The sequence below is a fragment of the Sminthopsis crassicaudata genome, chromosome 1 (genome assembly GCF_048593235.1).
Source record: "Sminthopsis crassicaudata isolate SCR6 chromosome 1, ASM4859323v1, whole genome shotgun sequence".
In the NCBI taxonomy this organism is placed as follows: Eukaryota; Metazoa; Chordata; class Mammalia; order Dasyuromorphia; family Dasyuridae; genus Sminthopsis; species Sminthopsis crassicaudata.
The window spans coordinates 232,553,118-232,572,022 of NC_133617.1; the positions used below are offsets into that span (position 1 = coordinate 232,553,118).

Below are 18,905 nucleotides of genomic sequence, written 5' to 3' on the forward strand. Positions count from 1 at the left end.
TGATCTTATGGAATTTAAAATTTAATAGATGTGGGGAGAAAAATACACATATTCAAATAATCATAATACAGAATCAAAAAGAAAAGTTCATAGAAAAATATAAACAATGCATTGTTCAAGGTCCAAAGAAGATAATGATCATTTTAACTATGGAAATGAATGAAGACCTCATGGAGAAAGTAACAGTTGAGCTGGGTCCTAGAGAGTAGTTGAAATTCATCAGTCAGAGATGAGCAAAAAGGTATGGATTCCCAACACAGGAATTGGAATAAATATAAAGATAGTTGTGGGAAAATAAGAGATGTACACATTTTTGTAGTCATTTTTCAGTTGTATTTGACTTTTTGTGGTTCCAATGTTTTCTTGGCAAAGATGCTAGAGTTTGCTATTTCTTTCTACAACTTATTTTATAGAAGAGGAAACTGAGGTAAACAGGGTTAAGTGATTTGCTCAGCGTCTGAGCTTGAATTTGAATTCAGGAAGATGAGTCAGGGCAGGGACTGTGCCACTTAACTGCTCAAGATGGGTATTGTTGATATAGTCCAGTTTGGCTGACTTAGGAGTTGGTTGCACATTTCTCAGAAAAAGAGCAGAAAAAGCACAGTAGGCTTCAAGGAACATACCTACCTGTCTCTATTAAGATCCTCCGCAATAGCTTTCTGCATTTCTTCCCACAATAGAAAGCCAGGTTTGGAACAGAGAGAAGATGGCAGGAGGGTCAAAGGTTCCAGGGGTTTTCAGCAAGTCAACCTAAAATAATTTAACATCAAAGAAAAGCAACTAATACAGTCCCCAAAAGAATATGGAAGGGTACATGAGAAAGATAAATTTCAAAATGTAATTAGAAATGAAAGCAGAACAGGAGAAAGCAGATTAATGTATTCTGACAAATATGTTCCTTAAAAACAGGTTGAATTTCTAAATGTTTTTTAAGGCAGCTAACTGACCTCAAAACCCCCCATAAGTCATTTATCTTAAGGGACAGTAATAATGCTCTACCATCTGTTTTGCAGCAATGGATAAAAAAGCAGATGGTGGGAAGAGATAGCCTCTGGATTGGCCTTACAGACTCTGAACAGGAGAATGAGTGGAAGTGGCTCGATGGAACTATCCCAAAATATACGTGAGTACTGAAAAGTTTCTTAGAGTTTCATCAAATAGTAAGATCCTCTTTAGAGTGTAAGCTCCTTCAGGGCACAGACTGTCTTTTGCCTCTTTTTAATATATATAGCACTTAGCACAGTGTCTGCACATAGTAGGTACTTAATAAGTATTTATTGATTGATAGGATGGTGGTTCCATAACTATACAGCCTCCTCCCCCCACCACTATTTCCTGTCTTCCTTCTTAGCTGTGTTACTTAGAAAATCCCCTTTAAAGTTATATACAGTGATAATTCTATATCAGGAAATTGCTATTGAGTCCGGATGATGAGGATGAGATGAATGTTGAGGAGAATAGCAAGTGCGTATATAATGCCTTCTATGTTCCAGGCATTGTGCTAACTACTGCATATAAATATCTCACTTGGTCCTCACAATAGCTTTATGAAGAATTGTTATTGTAACCATTTTACATTAAAGAAATAAGGCAATTCTAGAGTAAGTGACTTGCCCAGGGTCCAAATGTCTGAGAACTCCAGGCCTACCCTTCTATCTCCTGAGCTACCATTTGGAGAGAAGGGTTTTTTGGTGGACTTTTGTTTTTGCTGGGTTTTGTAGCCAAAAGGAAAACTAAATATTAAATGGAAGAAATATAGAATCACAGTATGATTTTTTTGGCATTTTTTTCTAAATGTTGTCTCAGGTGAATAATAGAAGCCAGGAGTTTCATGGTCACTCAAGAATTTCCTCAATTCTATTGGTTATATTTGTAGCACATTATAAGGAAAATTAAACCTAGCTTATTATCTTGGCCTGATTATGACATGAAAATGTTATAAACTTCTTATAAACTGGAATTTCAGTTTTAGCAGCAAAATAATTGAATTTGTGGAATATAGTCATCTAGAACATCAAGAATTTCTTATAAATCCAACTGAGACACCACTCCCAGAAAAACAACCATAGAACAATAAAAGCAATTAAATTGACTTCCTGGATCACCTTTTATACATCTCCAAACATTCAAGCCAATAGTTGGAGCCTCTTTCCCAATGCAAAAAGAATTGTCTGTTACAAGGGGGGGAAATAGAGTTAAATTTTATTTCCCTGTTTCAGCAAAATAGGACATGTCATAATAACAACTTGTTATTAAGCCTGGATGGGTCAAGGCACTTATCTTCTCCCATTCTGACAGGAGTGAATCCTGAAACTAGATCTCAGACTCCAAAAAAAAGTCTGGGGAAAAAAGTATACTTTCCAGAGGAGCCTTTTCTAAGCTAAGCAGCATCATTCAATTGGAGATCTTGGTCAAAGCACCCTCTGATCTTTTGGGGGTGGCCGGGATCTTCTGGAAATTCCAGACTGAAAAAAAAAGAAAAAGGATTTCAAAGATTCAATTGGAGATTTTGGTCTGATAATCAGCTCAAACTACGCCCAGCCTTCCGGCCAAGATATACTCATAAAATAGGTTTCTGTTTACCCACTCTTTGCAAATCTCTTCATTAAGAATTTGCCTGCTAAGAGAATTTCCTCTTAATGAACAAATAAAATTTCCTTTTTGCCACAAATTTTGGGGTTCATGAATTCTTTCACATTTGGACCTGCATTTCTGAGCAGTGGGGATCTCTCCCCCTTATTCCTCAACAATTCCAAATAAGGGATCTCTTTCATCTCCAGGTGTAGCTAGGTGATGCAGTGGAGAGGTCTGGGCCTGCAGATAGAAAGTTCAAATCCTGTCTCATATACTTACTAGCTGTGGACCTTGAACAAGTCACTTAACTCTCTTTGTCTCATTCAAAATTTTGAAAAATGAGCTGGGGAAGGAAATGGCACACCACTCCAATATCTTTGCCAAGAAGCCCCCAAATAGGGTCACAAAGAGTCTGACATGACTGAAAATAATTGAACAACTCATCTCAGGACACAAGTGAATGGGCTGGGTTCAGAACTGGTAGAGCCTGACAGGGTTCTTTCCTCAAATACTCTGGTTGTTTATGTCCATTGGCTGGAACCCCAAGAAAATTTATTTGTAGCTTAACATGACTCATGTCCAGATTCTCCTCAGAAAAGGAATGAAGATAGAAAAGCACTCAATGCACAATATAAATCAGAATTAGGGCAGATATTTTCTTCTTCCATACACACACAAAAATATATAAGCCAAATACACATAGGCAAAATATTTAAATACACATGAGCAGTCACAAATTTTAACTGCTGTTATGTTCTCACAAAAGCTGGATATTTAAAACATCAGGAACTGCTAAACTGGCCCTTCATATTTCCACTTGGTTCTACATTGTCCAAATAATTCCCATGTCTTTTGCCAAGGCTATCTAGAAGGTGGATTCCTCCTCTCTGAAACAGAAATTCTTCTTGCTCCAACTCTCCTTTCTCAATACTATTTTATTTTTCCAAATACAAGTAAATATTCATTATTGTATGATTTTCTGTTCCAGATTTTTTCTTTCTCCCTCCCTTGGCTTTCCTCCCCCTCCCCAAGACAGCAAATAATCTGATGTTATACATGTACAATTCTTTTAAATATATTTACATTTTTGTCATATTGTACAAGAAAAAGTAGACCAAATGGGAAAAAAACACAAGAAAATAAAAGCAAGCAATAAGATGAAGATGGCAGACTTCAATCCAAATGCAGCCTTCCATATTTTCTCTCTGAATGCTTTTAGCATTTTTCATCACAAGTCTATTAGAATTGTCTTGTGTCACTGTATTGTTGAAAAGAGTTAAGTCTATCATAGTTGATCATTACACAATTTTGCTATTACTGTGTACAATGATCTTCTGGTTCTGCTCATTTTGCTTAGTATTAGTTCATGTAAATCTTCCCAGGCTTTTCTGAAATCAGCCTGTTCATCATTTCTCATAGAACAATAACATTCCATTACATCCATATATCATATTCAGTCATTCCCCAATTGAGTGAAGGAATTTCCAATTTCCTGCCACTACAAAAAGAGCTGCTACCAACATTTTTGCACATATGGATCCTTCTCCCTCTTTTATGATCTCTTTGGAATACAGACTTAATAGTAACACTGCTGGATCAAAGAGTATACACAGTTTTATAGCCCTTTGGACATAGTTCTAAATTGCTCTCCAAAATGGTTGGATCATTTCACAATTTCACTACAAATGTATTAGTGTCCCAGTTTCTCATCTCCCTCCAACATTTATCATTATCTTTTCTTGTCATCTTAGCCAATCTGATAGGTATGGCATAATACCCCAAAATTGTCTTAATTTGCATTTCTCTCATCAATAGTGATTTTTAAAAATAGCTATCTAAAAATAGTTTTTATGTGACTATAAATGGCCTTAATTTCTTCATCTGAAAATTGGCTGTTCATATTCTTTGACCATTTATTGGTCAAATAATTGGGTAATGATGTTAAATTACAAATTTGACTCAGTTCTCTATATATTTTAGAAATGAGACCTTTATCAGAAAGAATGGTTTCTCGGCTTTCTGCTTCCCTTCTAATCTTGGTTGTATTGGCTTTGTTTATGTAAAACCTTTTTAATTTAATGTAATCAAAATTACCTATTTTGTATTTCATAATGTTCTCTATTTCTTCTTTGGTCATAAATTCCTGCCCTCTCCAAAGATCTGAAAGGTAGTCTATCCCTTGCTCTCTAATTTGCTTGTAGTATCATCCTTTATGTCCAAATGATGAACCCATTTCGACTTTATCTTGATATAAAGTGTGAGATGTTGGTCTATGCCCAGTTTCTGCCATAACATTTTCCAATATCCCCAGCAATTTTTGCCAAAAAAGTGAAATTTTATCCCCAGAAGCTAGTCTTTGGGCCTACCAAAATTTGATTATTATAATCACTGCCTATTGTATCTTGTGTTCCTAACCTATTCTATTGGTTCACTAATCTATTTTTAGCCAGTTCCAAATAGTTTTTATGACTGATACTTTATAATATAGTTTTAGGTCTGGTGCAGCTTTCAAAATCATAATATTGTCTCTAAATGGAAATGTCCATATGAGGATCACTACTCAGCCTTGCTCAAGAAAAGAACACAAAACAGAAGCAGCAAAACCCAAAACATGTGCTAGGGATGGAAAAGGGTGTGAAGAATTACATTATTTTACAGATGAGGAAATAGGCTCAGAAAGAGCAAGACTTGCCAGTCACACAGTTAGTAAATAGCAGGACCAGAACTTAAATCCAATTCTTCTAACTTCATGTCCAGGGATGTTTCCAATAAACCAGATAATGAGAGAGTATAGCTCAAAAACATTCACACAGTAATATGGTATTAATTGACCTTCATAGAGCCTGTAGAATCTCAGAATGCAGAAAATATTTCTAAACAAGTAACATCTTTAAGAGATATTTAGGATTGATAAATGTATATACCTGGGAAACAAAAGCAAATGTCAGATGCCTCCAAAATAATGCCCAGATATCATAATAAGGCCTTTGGCACACTGAGTGGACCTTGCCAATTATCTTGACCTATATCTTGCCACTGGATTCTTCTCATTCTGGAGGCAAGAATGAGGCTGATGAATTTGCACAACCCTGCCTCACTTAAATCTAGTTCACACTCCTGATGCTATTGGTCTTCTTAGAGAAAGGACAAACAACAACAATCTGTGAGCTCATTGAGTAGATTACCTCTGGAAGATTCTTGGGAAAACATGAACAAATTCACAAAAGATGAGAAGGTATAAACTGGCTGCAATCTACACTTGTAGGGAGAACACACATTAGGGAGATCATGGATCCATCAACTATTGTTGAAGTATTGAATTAAATGTCCTGTTTGAGTTAAAGAGTGGATATAACACTTAGAAGTATGATATGTCTGCTAAGTCTTAGACACATAATGCAACAGAAAGATGTCTAAGGAATTAACCACTGGGTTCAGCAAGCAAAGCATAGGTAAAAGCATCATCTATGTCAGTTCAATCAATAGACATTTACTAAGCATTTATTTTGTATCAGGTACTGTGCTAAACTCTGAAGATGCAAAGAAAAGGAGCTGCTGAAAGTCTAACTAGGAAGCAACACATAAACAACTATGTCCAAGCCAGCTATCTACAGAATAAATTGGAGTTAATCAATAGAAAGAAGGCATTAGAATTAAGGGGAGTATGTGAATGCATTTAAAAGTTAGAGACCATGCTTGAACTTAGGTTTTCTTGGATCTGAAGCTAATTTTCTATCTGCTACATATCATATTGCTCATGCATCCAGCCTTGGTGAGGATAAAAATTCTTTAAAGTTGCTATAATAGAAAAGTGAAGCAAGATCTACAGAAGAAAATGGCAGGGGAGGTAGAGGACAGAAGTATAGAGTATTGCAGGGAAAAAATTGGCTTTCTTTGCTTGATAGGGTGCCAGGATCATTATTTTTTATTTGGAGAAGTCTCCTCCACAATTGCAGCACTTTACTCATGGCTATAAATGCAAAAAAGGAAGAAAAGAGAAAGCTGTGGGTCAGACTATCCAAGAAATCCAATCTTAATCCTTTCCTCTAAGCAAAAGCCAATGCTAGCCCATATGGAATGGATTGAGCAGGAAGAGATCTGTCCAAGCCAGCTCTCCCAAGATGAAACTGGGCTCTCCTTCCCCAGGCTCCAGAAAGAATTATGTGCTTTAGGAGTGAAACACCATTGGTATACCTGGGACCCAGATAAGTATTAAATAGTAAGCTATCTGGTTTGGAATGCAATCCCTAAACCACAGTACTTATTCAGAGACCCTCTGAGAATTTGGGCTTTTGCATCATAGCCACAGCACTCAGATTCTGCTTCTCATTTTCCAAGAAAGGAATAAATGTAAATATAAGAATCTTGAGGTTCAAATTTTAAAATATAGCATGGCAAGAATAAAATATTCAGAGATAGTGTAAGGCCCCTGAAATTAAATACCAAAATGGATAATAATGGATGCTGCATTAAATGGAGAGAGAACTCCACAGTTTAATTACCTAATCACAGTTTCCTGTGGTAAAATGTAATGAAAAAATCATTCATGATATATCTTACCACGTACTTCACTGAAAAAAATTGAAGTAATCATCACATGATCCCCTTCCTTCCCAATTTTGCACTTAGAATCAGTTCAACACCCTCTCCATTTTCTCTTTTGCTCTAGTTTCTATGGAAGGATATATCTTGTCATTGCCAAAATCATCCCATCTGTTTATATACCCTTAACTCCATTTCCTCTTCTCTCTTCCAGGTGTTTTCCCTTTTAATTATACATATTCCACTTATCATATTCAGTCTATTTTCTCTTTTTTCTCCTTTCCTGCTGCTCACTAAGCAGGAGTATCTCCATTCTTTAAAAAAAATTCATGTGACACTGCCATCCTCTCAACTATCAATTTGTACCTGTCCTCCCTTTCACAGCTAAAATCCTAGAAAAAGTCATTTACATCCATTGATTTAACTTTCTCATTGTATCTTCACTTCGTCATTCAAATGAGATTTCTCTGCCTAAGGTCTCCAATGATCTCTTCTTCACTAAAACCAATGGTCTTTTCTCAGTCCTTACCCTTTTTTTACCTCTGCAAAGATTAGCATTGTTGATCCATTCCCCTTCATCTGGATTCTTTCTTTTTTTAAATGACATTGCTCTGTCAAGATTGGAGCAACTAAATGACAAAGTGGAGAGATTCTGGGAGTCAGAAAGACTCATCTTCCTGAGTTCAAATCCAGCCTCACTTATTAGCTGTGTGACCTAGGCAAGTCACTTAATCCTATTTGCCTCAGTTTCCTCATATGTAAAATGGTGAAAAAAATAGTAAACCACTCCAGTACCAATGCCAAGGAAAATCCAAACGAGGTCATGAAGAGTTAGCTGTGACTGAAAACAACTAAACAAGAAAAAGAGCAAGAGTACTTAGTCTAACATTTGGTCTTACATGTCTCATTATATTCTTTGCTTTCTTTATCTTTTTTGCCCTATTTATCAGCTTTATATCTCTTAGTCTCTAAGTGCATCATTTTGTTGTGTGCCATTAAGGTGCTGGTGAGTACTTTTTCTTTCTTGTACTTTCTTTTCTGAAAACTGAACAGATTGCTGACTACCCATTCATATGATATTGGAAATGCTTTTCCAACTTGGTAGCATCTGCTAGAACTTGTGGTCTACTGGCATTGCCTTTTGGAATCCAGGGTCACTTCCATAGGTATGTGATGAATATGGGGTGGTTCACTCTGGAGCAACAATGCCATTAGTCTTTCACTGGACCTTCAGGGTAATTTAACCCCAAGAGGGGCCAGCACACCTAGCCCGTGTTTTTCCCCATACCTAAAGTCTTATTATGTAAGATTTTGTGATGTGTATTATACAATTATAATATGCATCAACATTACAAAAGTTTGTGCATACTCTTTTCCTCTAATTGTTCAACCTTCTCATGTCTTTGAGCTGTTTATAAGAAAAAAAATAGTGCCTTAAAGAGTGACTATTTTGTACTTGAAATGATAGCTAAGATCCCATTGACCAGCAATAAGCTCATTCAGACAAAGGAATAACACTTCCACAACATAAAACCAAGGGCAAGAGCACGTTTGGAAGGGCATAAGCAATAACTCACTCCATTTTCACTCATCACAATTCAGTAGCAATGGCAATAGGCCAAACTACCAGAGAGAAATAATTTTAACTGCAGACCACTGTACCAGGAAGGATTCTCTAGTAAAGGCATACTTCTTACTAATAACATTTCCCAGCTATAAGGCCAGAGCTTCACCAATGGGAGTTTCTTGGACATGAAATTTCAGTCAATTTTGTGGGCAATAAGAAAGCACATTGGTTTGGGAGTCTGGAAAGGACCAACATTTAGAACTTGAGAGCTGCCTCCCTCTGGATGAAAATGAAATCCTATGGGAACTTTCAGATCCACTAACATAGCTCCAAGGATGCTGGAGCATTTTTAGGAGGTTTTCCTATTAGTGGTAAGGTTTCTTAATGCAGTAGAAACAGTTTCTAAATTTTCTGGAATACTCAAAATAGCTTGTTAAAGCACAAATGCTTTTTACAAATATATCCATTCAATTGTGAGCTCCTCAAGGGCAGAAACTGCCTTTTGCTCTTCTTTGTATTCCTAGCTTGGTATATAATAAGCATTAAATATTTATTGACTGATTGACTAACAAATGCCTTGTTATACTTGCTGCTAGAATTATGCTTACTACTGCATGGCTTCAATCATTCTGTGAGATAATACTCATAAATATAATATGTAAGTAAGGGAATACTTTAAATATGAAAAATGCAATAGATTTATGAAAGAAGCATGGTGTGCAGGGAGAAAAAAAACAAGAGGTATTTGTGAGATAAGGAAAAGGATGTTTCCCAGCCTTCCTATATGGTTCAGTTACAATTTTTGCTGAAATTCTTCACCAAAATATATATAAGCTTTCTCAGATCTAAGCCCATTTTTCTCTCCACAACTATAAAAATATGCTAGGTCATCATATTTAATTCTGATCCCATGCTGTTACTTCTGACAAGAGCTTTGTCACACAAGCATCCCAACACACCTGTCCTTGGATTTCTAATAAAGATTAATAATCTCTATGCTTTTTTTGTATCGTCAGCATTTAGCACAGTTCCTGATACACAGCAGGCATTTAATAAATGCTTATTGATAAATTGTCCCTCTCTTGTCCTAATTTCAAGTTACATTTTGAGACCACTTGCATTGTGTCATCTTTGACTTCTTATTCTCTCTAACCCCCTTTTGTTCTCTGACACTGCCATCATCCTAGGACTATTGCAATAACTGTTGATTGGTCTCCTATCTTATCTCTCCCCATTTCAATTCATCTACCATTCATCTGTCAAATTAATCTTCCTAAAACACAGGTCTAAACATAAAATCCTCTACCCTTTCAAAAAACCTCCAGTGGCTTCCTATTCCCTCCAGGATCAAATATAAAATGCTCTATTTAGATTTTAAAACCTGACTCCTCCCTACTTTTCTTACACCTTACTACCCACCACGTACTATGAAATTTGGTGATGATTCTTGCTGTTGCTCACTCACACCACTCCAATTTCCTGGACATTTTCTCTGGCTATCCCCCAGGACTGGAATGCTCTCCCTCTTCATCTCACCTCCTGGCTTCCAAAGCTTCTTTTAAGTCACAGCTAAAACTCTACTTTCTGCAAGAAGACTTTCCCAATGTCTTCCTTCTGAGAATGTTATTGTTGTTTAGTCTTTTTCAGTCATGTCCAACTCTTCTTTTAAAATAATGTGGTTAGTTAAGATAAAAGTTAAATGTTACTGAATCACAGCAACTCACAGCACCTCTGTAATTTTCAATCAGTTACCCTCTAAATATCTCCTCCCATTTGAAACTCAACTTCATGAAAAATCATTTGAAAGTGAAACACCAAAAACCCAGAGAAGGAACACTGGGAATTGAATGTAAACTGTTAGCACTACTGTCTATCTACCCAGGTTACTTATACCTTCGGAATCCAATTCTTAACGTGCAACAAAAAAATTGGATTTACACACATAGATTGTATCTAGGTTATACTGTAACACATGTAAAATGTATGGGATTGCCTGTCATCTAGGGGAGGGAGTAGAGGGAGGGAGGGGAAAATTTGGAAAAATGAATACAAGAGATAATGTTATAAAAAAATTACTCATGCATATATACTGTCAAAAAAAATTATAAATATATAATTAATTAAAAAAAAAAAAAGTGAAGCACCGAGCGAAAATGAAAAGATTTCTATTTGTCCCTTCTGTGTGTTTGGCAGAGGTAACACTTGTTCAATCATTTTCTGATTTTTCATTTGGGATTTTCTTGGCAAAGATACTGCAGTGGTTTACTATTAGTCAGCTCATTTTACACATGAAAAACTAAGGTGAAAAAGGTTAAATGACTTGCTCAGGGTCATACAGCCACTAAGTGTCTGAGCTCAGATTTTAACTGGGGTCTTCCTGACTCCAGATCCAGCACTCTTTCTACTGTGCCACATGAACTAAATGCCTTTTTATTACTCTTTTATGCATGATTCACTCAGTTTATCCATTAATTGAGAAATGTATGGAGTGAAGTTAAGTGGGGAGGAGCAGAAGTAGCTCTACTAGCCCTTACTTATACATTTGTGAACTATACAATGCTCTCTGATTCTCCAATCCACCGTGGTATTCAGCACACTAAACAAAATTAGAATATAAGCCCAACTTCACCTGCTTAAAAAATATAAGAGACCGTACTAGTAATATTGTGCTGTACCAGAGAAGTTAGATAAGGTGACAAACAATCAACAAATACAGAAGATAATGTAAATTCAGCATGTTACATTCCAATTCTCTATGCATTTCCCTTGCCTTTCTCATCTACCTTTGGAATCTTATCACTATTCTCAAAAGTACCTTTCTATTTTGGGGCTCACATAAGGTAGTTAACAGATGGGGGAAAAAAGCATTTACCAAGAATTTACTAAGTGCCAGCCAATACACTGAGTTCTGGGTCGGTTCCTGCTCTCAAATAGTTTATATTCTAATGACAGTACATAAAGAAGAGTTAGTTGTTGTTGTTTGTCCTACATTCTTGAAGACCCTGTCATCAAGGAGGTGATACCATGACAAGCAAGTGAATTAGATTTAAGTGAAGGAGGGATGTGCAGGGTCACTTGCCTCATTCAGAGTTTTATGAGTCCAGTGACCAGAACTAGATCAGGACCCTGAAGATGGCCCTGGATGACATGAGAGACATAAGGTGTTCAACAGATCTCAGTTTGACTGAGGCAACACCCATTCGGTGGCTAAGGTTATCTTTTCTCCTCCCAGATTTATTTATTTATTTAGATTTTTTGGTTTTGGACTAGGTGAAAGAATAGATTCTTTTCCTCAGAAAAGATTGTGATTTGCATTCAATTGGTTTGTTGTTGTACTTCAGCTTGGACACATAAGTCCCTTTGATCATTTGGGGTAGATTCTCTAACTTCGCATATCTGTGCACACACTTTCTCTGATGAGGATGCACCAAGCTGGGCAGTCCTGTGCCAGTGTCTCTCATGTCATACAATCAATTCTAAGTTCTTAAGAGAGACCTTGAGAAAGTCTTTGTGTCACTTTTTCTGACCACTGTGTGAGTGCTTGCCCTGTGTGAGTTATCCATAAAATAATTTTTTGGCAAACATATATTTGGCGTTCAAACAATGTGCACTCTCTGAAATAGAGTTGGAATATCTGGCAGTTTAGTTCAAGAAAGGAGCTCAGAATCTGGCATCTTACCCTGCCGGGTCAACTTCAGAATCTTCCCAAGACAATTCAAATGGAAGTGATTCAGTTTTCTGGCATAGTACTACTATATAGTCCCATACAACAATGAGGCCAGCATAATGTAGACCTTCAGTTTATTAGACTAATTCAATGTGAGTCAATCAGGACTCAAACAATGAATAAATGGGACTTGGTCTGGGATCTATTGGTGGCCAATTAATGAAAATCAAAGTGATTTTGGTTTAAGGCATGGTCCTTAAGAAAGAAATCTAACCAGTAAACCCCAAGATATCTTGGGAGGGTTCAGAGATTCCAAAGGGGGGAAAAAGTTTTTAAGAGCATCTGTAGGTAAGGATATACTACCCCATGTAGACAGAGTAAGGAAAAGAAAGGAAGGAAGGAAGAAAGGAAGGAAGGAAGGAAGGAAGGAAGAAAGGAAGGAAGGAAGGAAGGAAGGAAGGAAGGAAGGAAGGAAGGAAGGAAGGAAGGAAGGAAGGAAGGAAGGAAGGAAGGAAGGAAGGAAAGGAAGGAAGGAAGAAAGGAAGGAAGGAAGGAAGGAAGGAAGGAAGGAAGGAAGGAAAGGAAGGAAGGAAGGAAGGAAAGGAAGGAAGGAAGGAAGGAAGGAAGGAAGGAAGGAAGGAAGGAAGGAAGGAAGGAAGGAAGGAAGGAAGGAAGGAAGGAAGGAAGGAAGGAAGGAAGGAAGGAAGGAAGGAAGGAAGGAAGGAAGGAAGGAAGGAAGGAAGGAAAGGAAGGAAGGAAGGAAGGAAGGAAGGAAGGAAGGAAGGAAAGGAAGGAAGGAAAGGAAGGAAGGAAGGAAAGGAAGGAAGGAAGGAAGGAAGGAAGGAAGGAAGGAAGGAAGGAAGGAAGGAAGGAAGGAAGGAAGGAAGGAAGGAAGGAAGGAAGGAAGGAAGGAAGGAAGGAAGGAAGGAAAGGAAGGAAGGAAAGAAAGGAAGGAAGGAAAGGAAGGAAGGAAAGAAAGGAAGGAAGGAAGGAAGGAAGGAAGGAAGGAAGGAAGGAAGGAAGGAAGGAAGGAAGGAAGGAAGGAAGGAAGGAAGGAAGGAAGGAAGGAAGGAAAGGAAGGAAAGGAAGGAAGGAAGGAAGGAAGGAAGGAAGGAAGGAAGGAAGGAAGGAAGGAAGGAAGGAAGGAAGGAAGGAAAGGAAGGAAGGAAAGGAAGGAAGGAAGGAAGGAAGGAAGGAAGGAAGGAAGGAAGGAAGGAAGGAAGGAAGGAAGGAAGGAAGGAAGGAAGGAAGGAAGGAAGGAAGGAAGGAAGGAAGGAAGGAAGGAAGGAAGGAAGGAAGGAAGGAAGGAAGGAAGGAAGGAAGGAAGGAAGGAAGGAAGGAAGGAAGGAAGGAAGGAAGGAAGGAAGGAAGGAAGGAAGGAAGGAAGGAAGGAAGGAAGGAAGGAAGGAAGGAAGGAAGGAAGGAAGGAAGGAAGGAAGGAAGGAAGGAAGGAAGGAAGGAAGGAAGGAAGGAAGGAGGGAAGGAAGGAGGGAAGGAAGGGAAGGAAGGAAAGGAAGGAAAGGAAGGAAGGAAAGGAAGGAAGGAAGGAAAGGAAAGAAGGAAGGAAAGGAAGGAAGGAAGGAAGGAAAGGAAGGAAAGGAAGGAGAGAAGGCAGGCATGATGTAGACAAGGCAAGAAGTGATCTAGCCTGGTTCCAGGCTGCGTGGTCTTACAATCACTCTTCATAAAAATACCCCAAAATACACATTTGAGAGGAAATTCTACCTTATGTGGTTTTTCTAACTTACTATCAACATCAAATGTCTTTTATAAATATGATTGGGGGCTATTGGTCTTACCCTTAGAGGTTTCAGATGATATGGGGTGTCCTTGAGTAACCTCAGGATTGCATGTTACTGATGGGAAAATGACTCATCGTTTCTGGAAAACTGTGTGCATCCTTTTCCAGATGTTTTCTCAGACCCTCCACATCAGCCAGGCGTGTCCTGAAGCTGATCATGGCATCCTTTCAGGCAGTAACCACAAGCTTCTGTGTAGCAACCTGTTTCTTAGACAGAAGAAGGGGGGAAAAACTATTTCTGGGGCTGAGATTGGAAGTACATCTAGTTTATTAAATGAAAACATAATCAAGAAATGCTACCTCTGCCAAACAAAGATTCTAAGGATTGTTTCAAATTATACAGTCAAGGTTAATAAGCCTTAAACCAAACCCACCCTAAAGAAGTTTCCTTGTCATTTCTGTTTTGTTTTGTTTTTTTAATTCCTTGAAAAAACTGGAATATTCTAAACAGTTAATAGTGAAATTAAATTAAATTAAATTGCCCTCAACTAGGGCAACCAACCCAAACACATTATAACCATTTGTTTATCATTAGAGGAATTTCTAGATGCATTAAAAAAAAATTTGTATGTTGGAGAAGATAGATGGCACAGTAGATAGAGCACTGGACCTGGAGTCAGACGTTGATTAACTGTGTGACCCTGAGCAAGATCTCTGTTTGATTCTATTTCCTCATCGGAAAAATAGGGATAATAATAGCATCTACCACCCAGAGTTATTATAAGGATCAAGTAAGATAATAAGTGCAAAGCATTTAGCACATGCCTGGCACATAATAAGTGCTTTATAAACATTTTTATTATTATGACTATTAACAATTCTGTTCTTATTTTTAGTTCTTATTTATGTTCATACATTTCAAAACATACAGATCCAAATGGATTTTCAATAAGATCTCTGCTCAGAAGAATTAAGAAAAAAATGTGCAGAAATAATATCCTCCCGTCATGTATATATGTAGAAATACAAACCATATTCTCCAAGATTTCTCAGAGCCATTGGAATGAGGACTGAATTTGGAACCATCAGACCTAGCTTCAAATCCCATCAGACCTAGCACTCAATCACTGTATGATCCTGAGCAAGTGAAGCTCTCTGGGCTCCCATTTCTTCATCTAAAAAATAAAGGTGTAAGACTAAATGACCTCTAAAGACCCTTCTCAAAATGTATGTTAAAAATTTATCATTCACCTCATCATGATAAACTACATAATTTATTGAAAATTGGGGTATTTTCCCCTTAGCCGTGTATTGAAATAGCACACTGAATTGATTTCATTAGGGCAAGGCAAACAAACACCTCAGGGGGTACAGCATGGAAATCAGATGGTAGGCCTCCTGACCTTAATATCCCCATTGGATTGACTTGAGAAATCTCCTTCTCAGCAGCTGCACATATGCTTCTCATTCCCAAAAAGAACATGCATGGATTTTTTTTTTTTAATAATGTATTTTCATTTCAGGAAAGATACAGTGGTTTGATTTTTTTTTTAAGTTTCTACTTTTCTGCTCTTGATCAAAGATCTTGCACTGTTTGAATAACACTCAATTTTTGTTTTTGCAAAAGAAACTGGAAAACTGGACAGCCTGATAACTGGGGTCATGGCCATGGACCAGGAGAAGACTGTGCAGGACTAATCTATGCTGGGCAATGGAATGATTTCCAATGTGAGGATATTAACAACTTCATTTGTGAAAAAGACAGGGAGCCAGGTAAGCAGTATGGGATTCTTAAAAGGAAGAATTATAAGGGTCTAGGTCACTATCAATGGTCATTTTATCCATATAATCTTTATTGTTTTTGGCTAGTCTAATACAAAAGCATTCATTAAATTTTCCTATCGTTGCACCAATATCATGATTTTTTTTAATTATTGGGAGAGAAAAGAAATATTTGATAATTGAAAAATATTAATATTTAAGAAGCAAAAAAAAAAAAAAAAAAAGACAAAAGCCATGTAAGCACTCTAAAGTCCTACACTGTAAGTTTTTTGTTTTTTGTTTTTTTTGTTTTTACTTTGCTCTCTTCTTGAGCATTTTATATCTCTAACCCAGAGTCCTTACATACAGGCTTCTTTTAAACTGGGGATCTTAATGCAGTTTCCCTATCAGAGCTATAATTCATCTAAAAGAATGGGGTTTAAAGCAACCCAAATTTATGATTTGTTTGAATCAAGTGTATCTGATTTGGTTGTCAGTGATAGAGCGTCTAGGAATGAGCATCTGGCCTTTGAATCTGACTAGAGTTTTGGGGGGACAGAAGACAGAGAGGGGAATGTCAAAGACTAATTATTTCCCTTGTTAATTGTTCATTTCTTTGAAATTATATATACTAGATGACTACCAGGTGGGAAGAGGGGCAGGATACAAGAGAAACTCCAGCCTATATAAAAACAAAAGATATCAATGAAAATCCATTTTTAAAAAAAGAAAGGATATACATTATTGTTTAAACTATATTTAAACCACAGAATTTTGAGCAGTAGAACAAATTAGGTAATCCTTATTATTTTAATACAATGGTCACTTGATTAAACTTTAAAATTGTGTTTTTTTTTCCTTTTAGCATTAACTTCTACATTATAATAAGCTGTGAAATGACAGATATGGACACAAATTGTGGATATCTCCCAAAAGCAAAGGATGTGCCTTTTTGACTAGATCACTTTCTCATACCATGGAAAAAGAAAGCACTGAAAACTGGTTCAACAAAAAATCCTGCTGCAAATTTTTCTTCCCTCTCACCATTACTCAAGGACTTGGGACCTAGTTGATGGTCAGTGCATAGCTGGATGGAATCCCATAATCTTTCTCAGCCAATAACCAACCAAGTATGTGAGTTCTCACTTCAGAAGCACAGGGATACTCCATTCTCCATTCTGAATGAATGCTTGTTATTCAGCTATAAGAAAAGCTTAAACATCTACTGTGTAAACAGTGTGTTACATTTGCTAAAATCCCAAATTTAAGAAAATTATACAGATATACATATATATATATATATAGTCCAAACTCTTAGTAATAATATGGAATATACTTTTAAGAGCTTTTAAAACTTTGTATTTTTGTACAAAATATTTGCTTTTTTATATATATTATTTTCTTTTTTATGGTCATTTTACCAATATAGTACATGAAGCCAAAGAAAACAATAATGGTACTAATAATAACTCATAGAGTTTCTTGTCAGATGCAGCTCTTCCCCGTGATAAAGGATGTTTTTCAGGTTTTTTTTTTAATTACACACATATATATATATATTTATGTATGTGTGTATATATACATATATACATATTATATAAATGTATATATATGCATATATATATATTGTATATGGGTGTATTATTTCCCCAGGGAATTCACTAACTTGAAATATCTTTATAGATATTGGCAACGAGAAGTTTATGATTTTGTTCAGATCTAGGCAGCCAAAAATGATTAAAGCTGGTCTGTGTTGGTCATAGGGCTTATCCTTAAACAGTGATTCTTCTCTGTTACTTTTAAAAGAAGTGGTTGTCTAAAGGCTGGTTCTCATTTCTTTGTATTGGTGATGTTGGTGGGAAGATATTCATTGGAAAATGTAGAAGGGCTCTATCCCTGGCTCTCCAAAGAGCTTCACATATATTTCTAAGGAAGTGCCCAGTGTCCCAGGAACCCCATAGCAGCAGGTATTGCCTACCAAGAGATCCAAGCATTAGTTCAGCCCATCACACTGTCTTTAGAAAGACAGATAAACTATGTGCTGCTGAAATGTTTGGATTTTTTGAATCATGTTTCAGAAAAATAGTTCCAAAGTACATAGGTTCTGAAAAGTAGGAAAAAATGAAAAGCCACTAAATCACAGTCTTGAAAATGAACTTTCCCAACCCCTCTCCCCTGTGAGCCTTTCTCTAATCTCCTCTCATTCAGAAAGTTAAAGTAAAATATGTCTAAAATAGGGACCAGGCATTGCCCCTGTTCAAGAGTGAGGTCTCTACCCACCAGATATTCTACCTTCCTTCCCCAAAGAGCTGCTTAAGCAGTGCTGCTATCTATCTTAAATAAAATTTTTAAAGAATAAAGAAATAATTGAATTCTATCAATTGCGTGAGTTGTCTTTAATCCAACCATTCGCCATGATTTATGCCACCTGCACATCCTTTTGGCTCAGGCTGGAAAAACTCTCTCTTTAACAGTTTTGTGCTTGGAGTTGACTAGAGACAAAATGGCCAGTTCATAACTCTGTTGGAACTATTGTTTAAAATCAAAAGGGGATCCCAAAAGGTTGGGGTCACAAACTGATGTCATGAGGTGTCACAAAAGAATTTGCAGGCTTAAACCCATCTCCAAATCAAGGGACAAAGTTTATTGTAATTGTGATGCCAATTTAATAGGACTAAGTTCCAAAAGAATTTAGCAAAGAATCAGGATTTATAGGAAAAGATAGAGAAAGCTGGTTCTTCATGTCACTGATATGCTAATTTTATTGCCCAGAGGTAAAACTGAGGAATTTTCTGATATGCCCCTCATCATTTGTTTCAGAAACTCTTTTGTCACTGACCAACAGATGGTAATCTGGAAATCAAGAAAGTTTCTAAGACTTTACTATAGTATTCCTAAAGCCAAGAGACTTTAGGATCATTGACAAACAGATTGTTAGAACAATAACACTCCTAAAGTCTGAGGGCCTCAGGATTACTACTGTATTTCTTCTAGAAGCTGCATCTCCTTCATCATGAAGGTTTAGACTTCCAACTATCCTGATCCAAAACTCA

The 18,905-nt window shown here is 36.9% G+C and overlaps 1 protein-coding gene across 1 annotated transcript in view; it reads left to right on the forward strand.

The window, feature by feature from the left end:
* COLEC12 (collectin subfamily member 12) overlaps window positions 1-18,229 on the forward strand; it is a 220,153-nt gene extending 201,924 nt beyond the window's left edge. The window contains exons 8-10 of the mRNA XM_074276198.1: window positions 1,014-1,123; window positions 15,719-15,864; window positions 16,718-18,229. Of these exons, the coding sequence (XP_074132299.1) occupies window positions 1,014-1,123; window positions 15,719-15,864; window positions 16,718-16,737 (276 nt within the window). The 3' untranslated portion in view covers window positions 16,738-18,229. The remainder of the gene's footprint in view (window positions 1-1,013; window positions 1,124-15,718; window positions 15,865-16,717) is intronic.
* The last annotated feature ends 676 nt before the right edge of the window (window positions 18,230-18,905 follow it).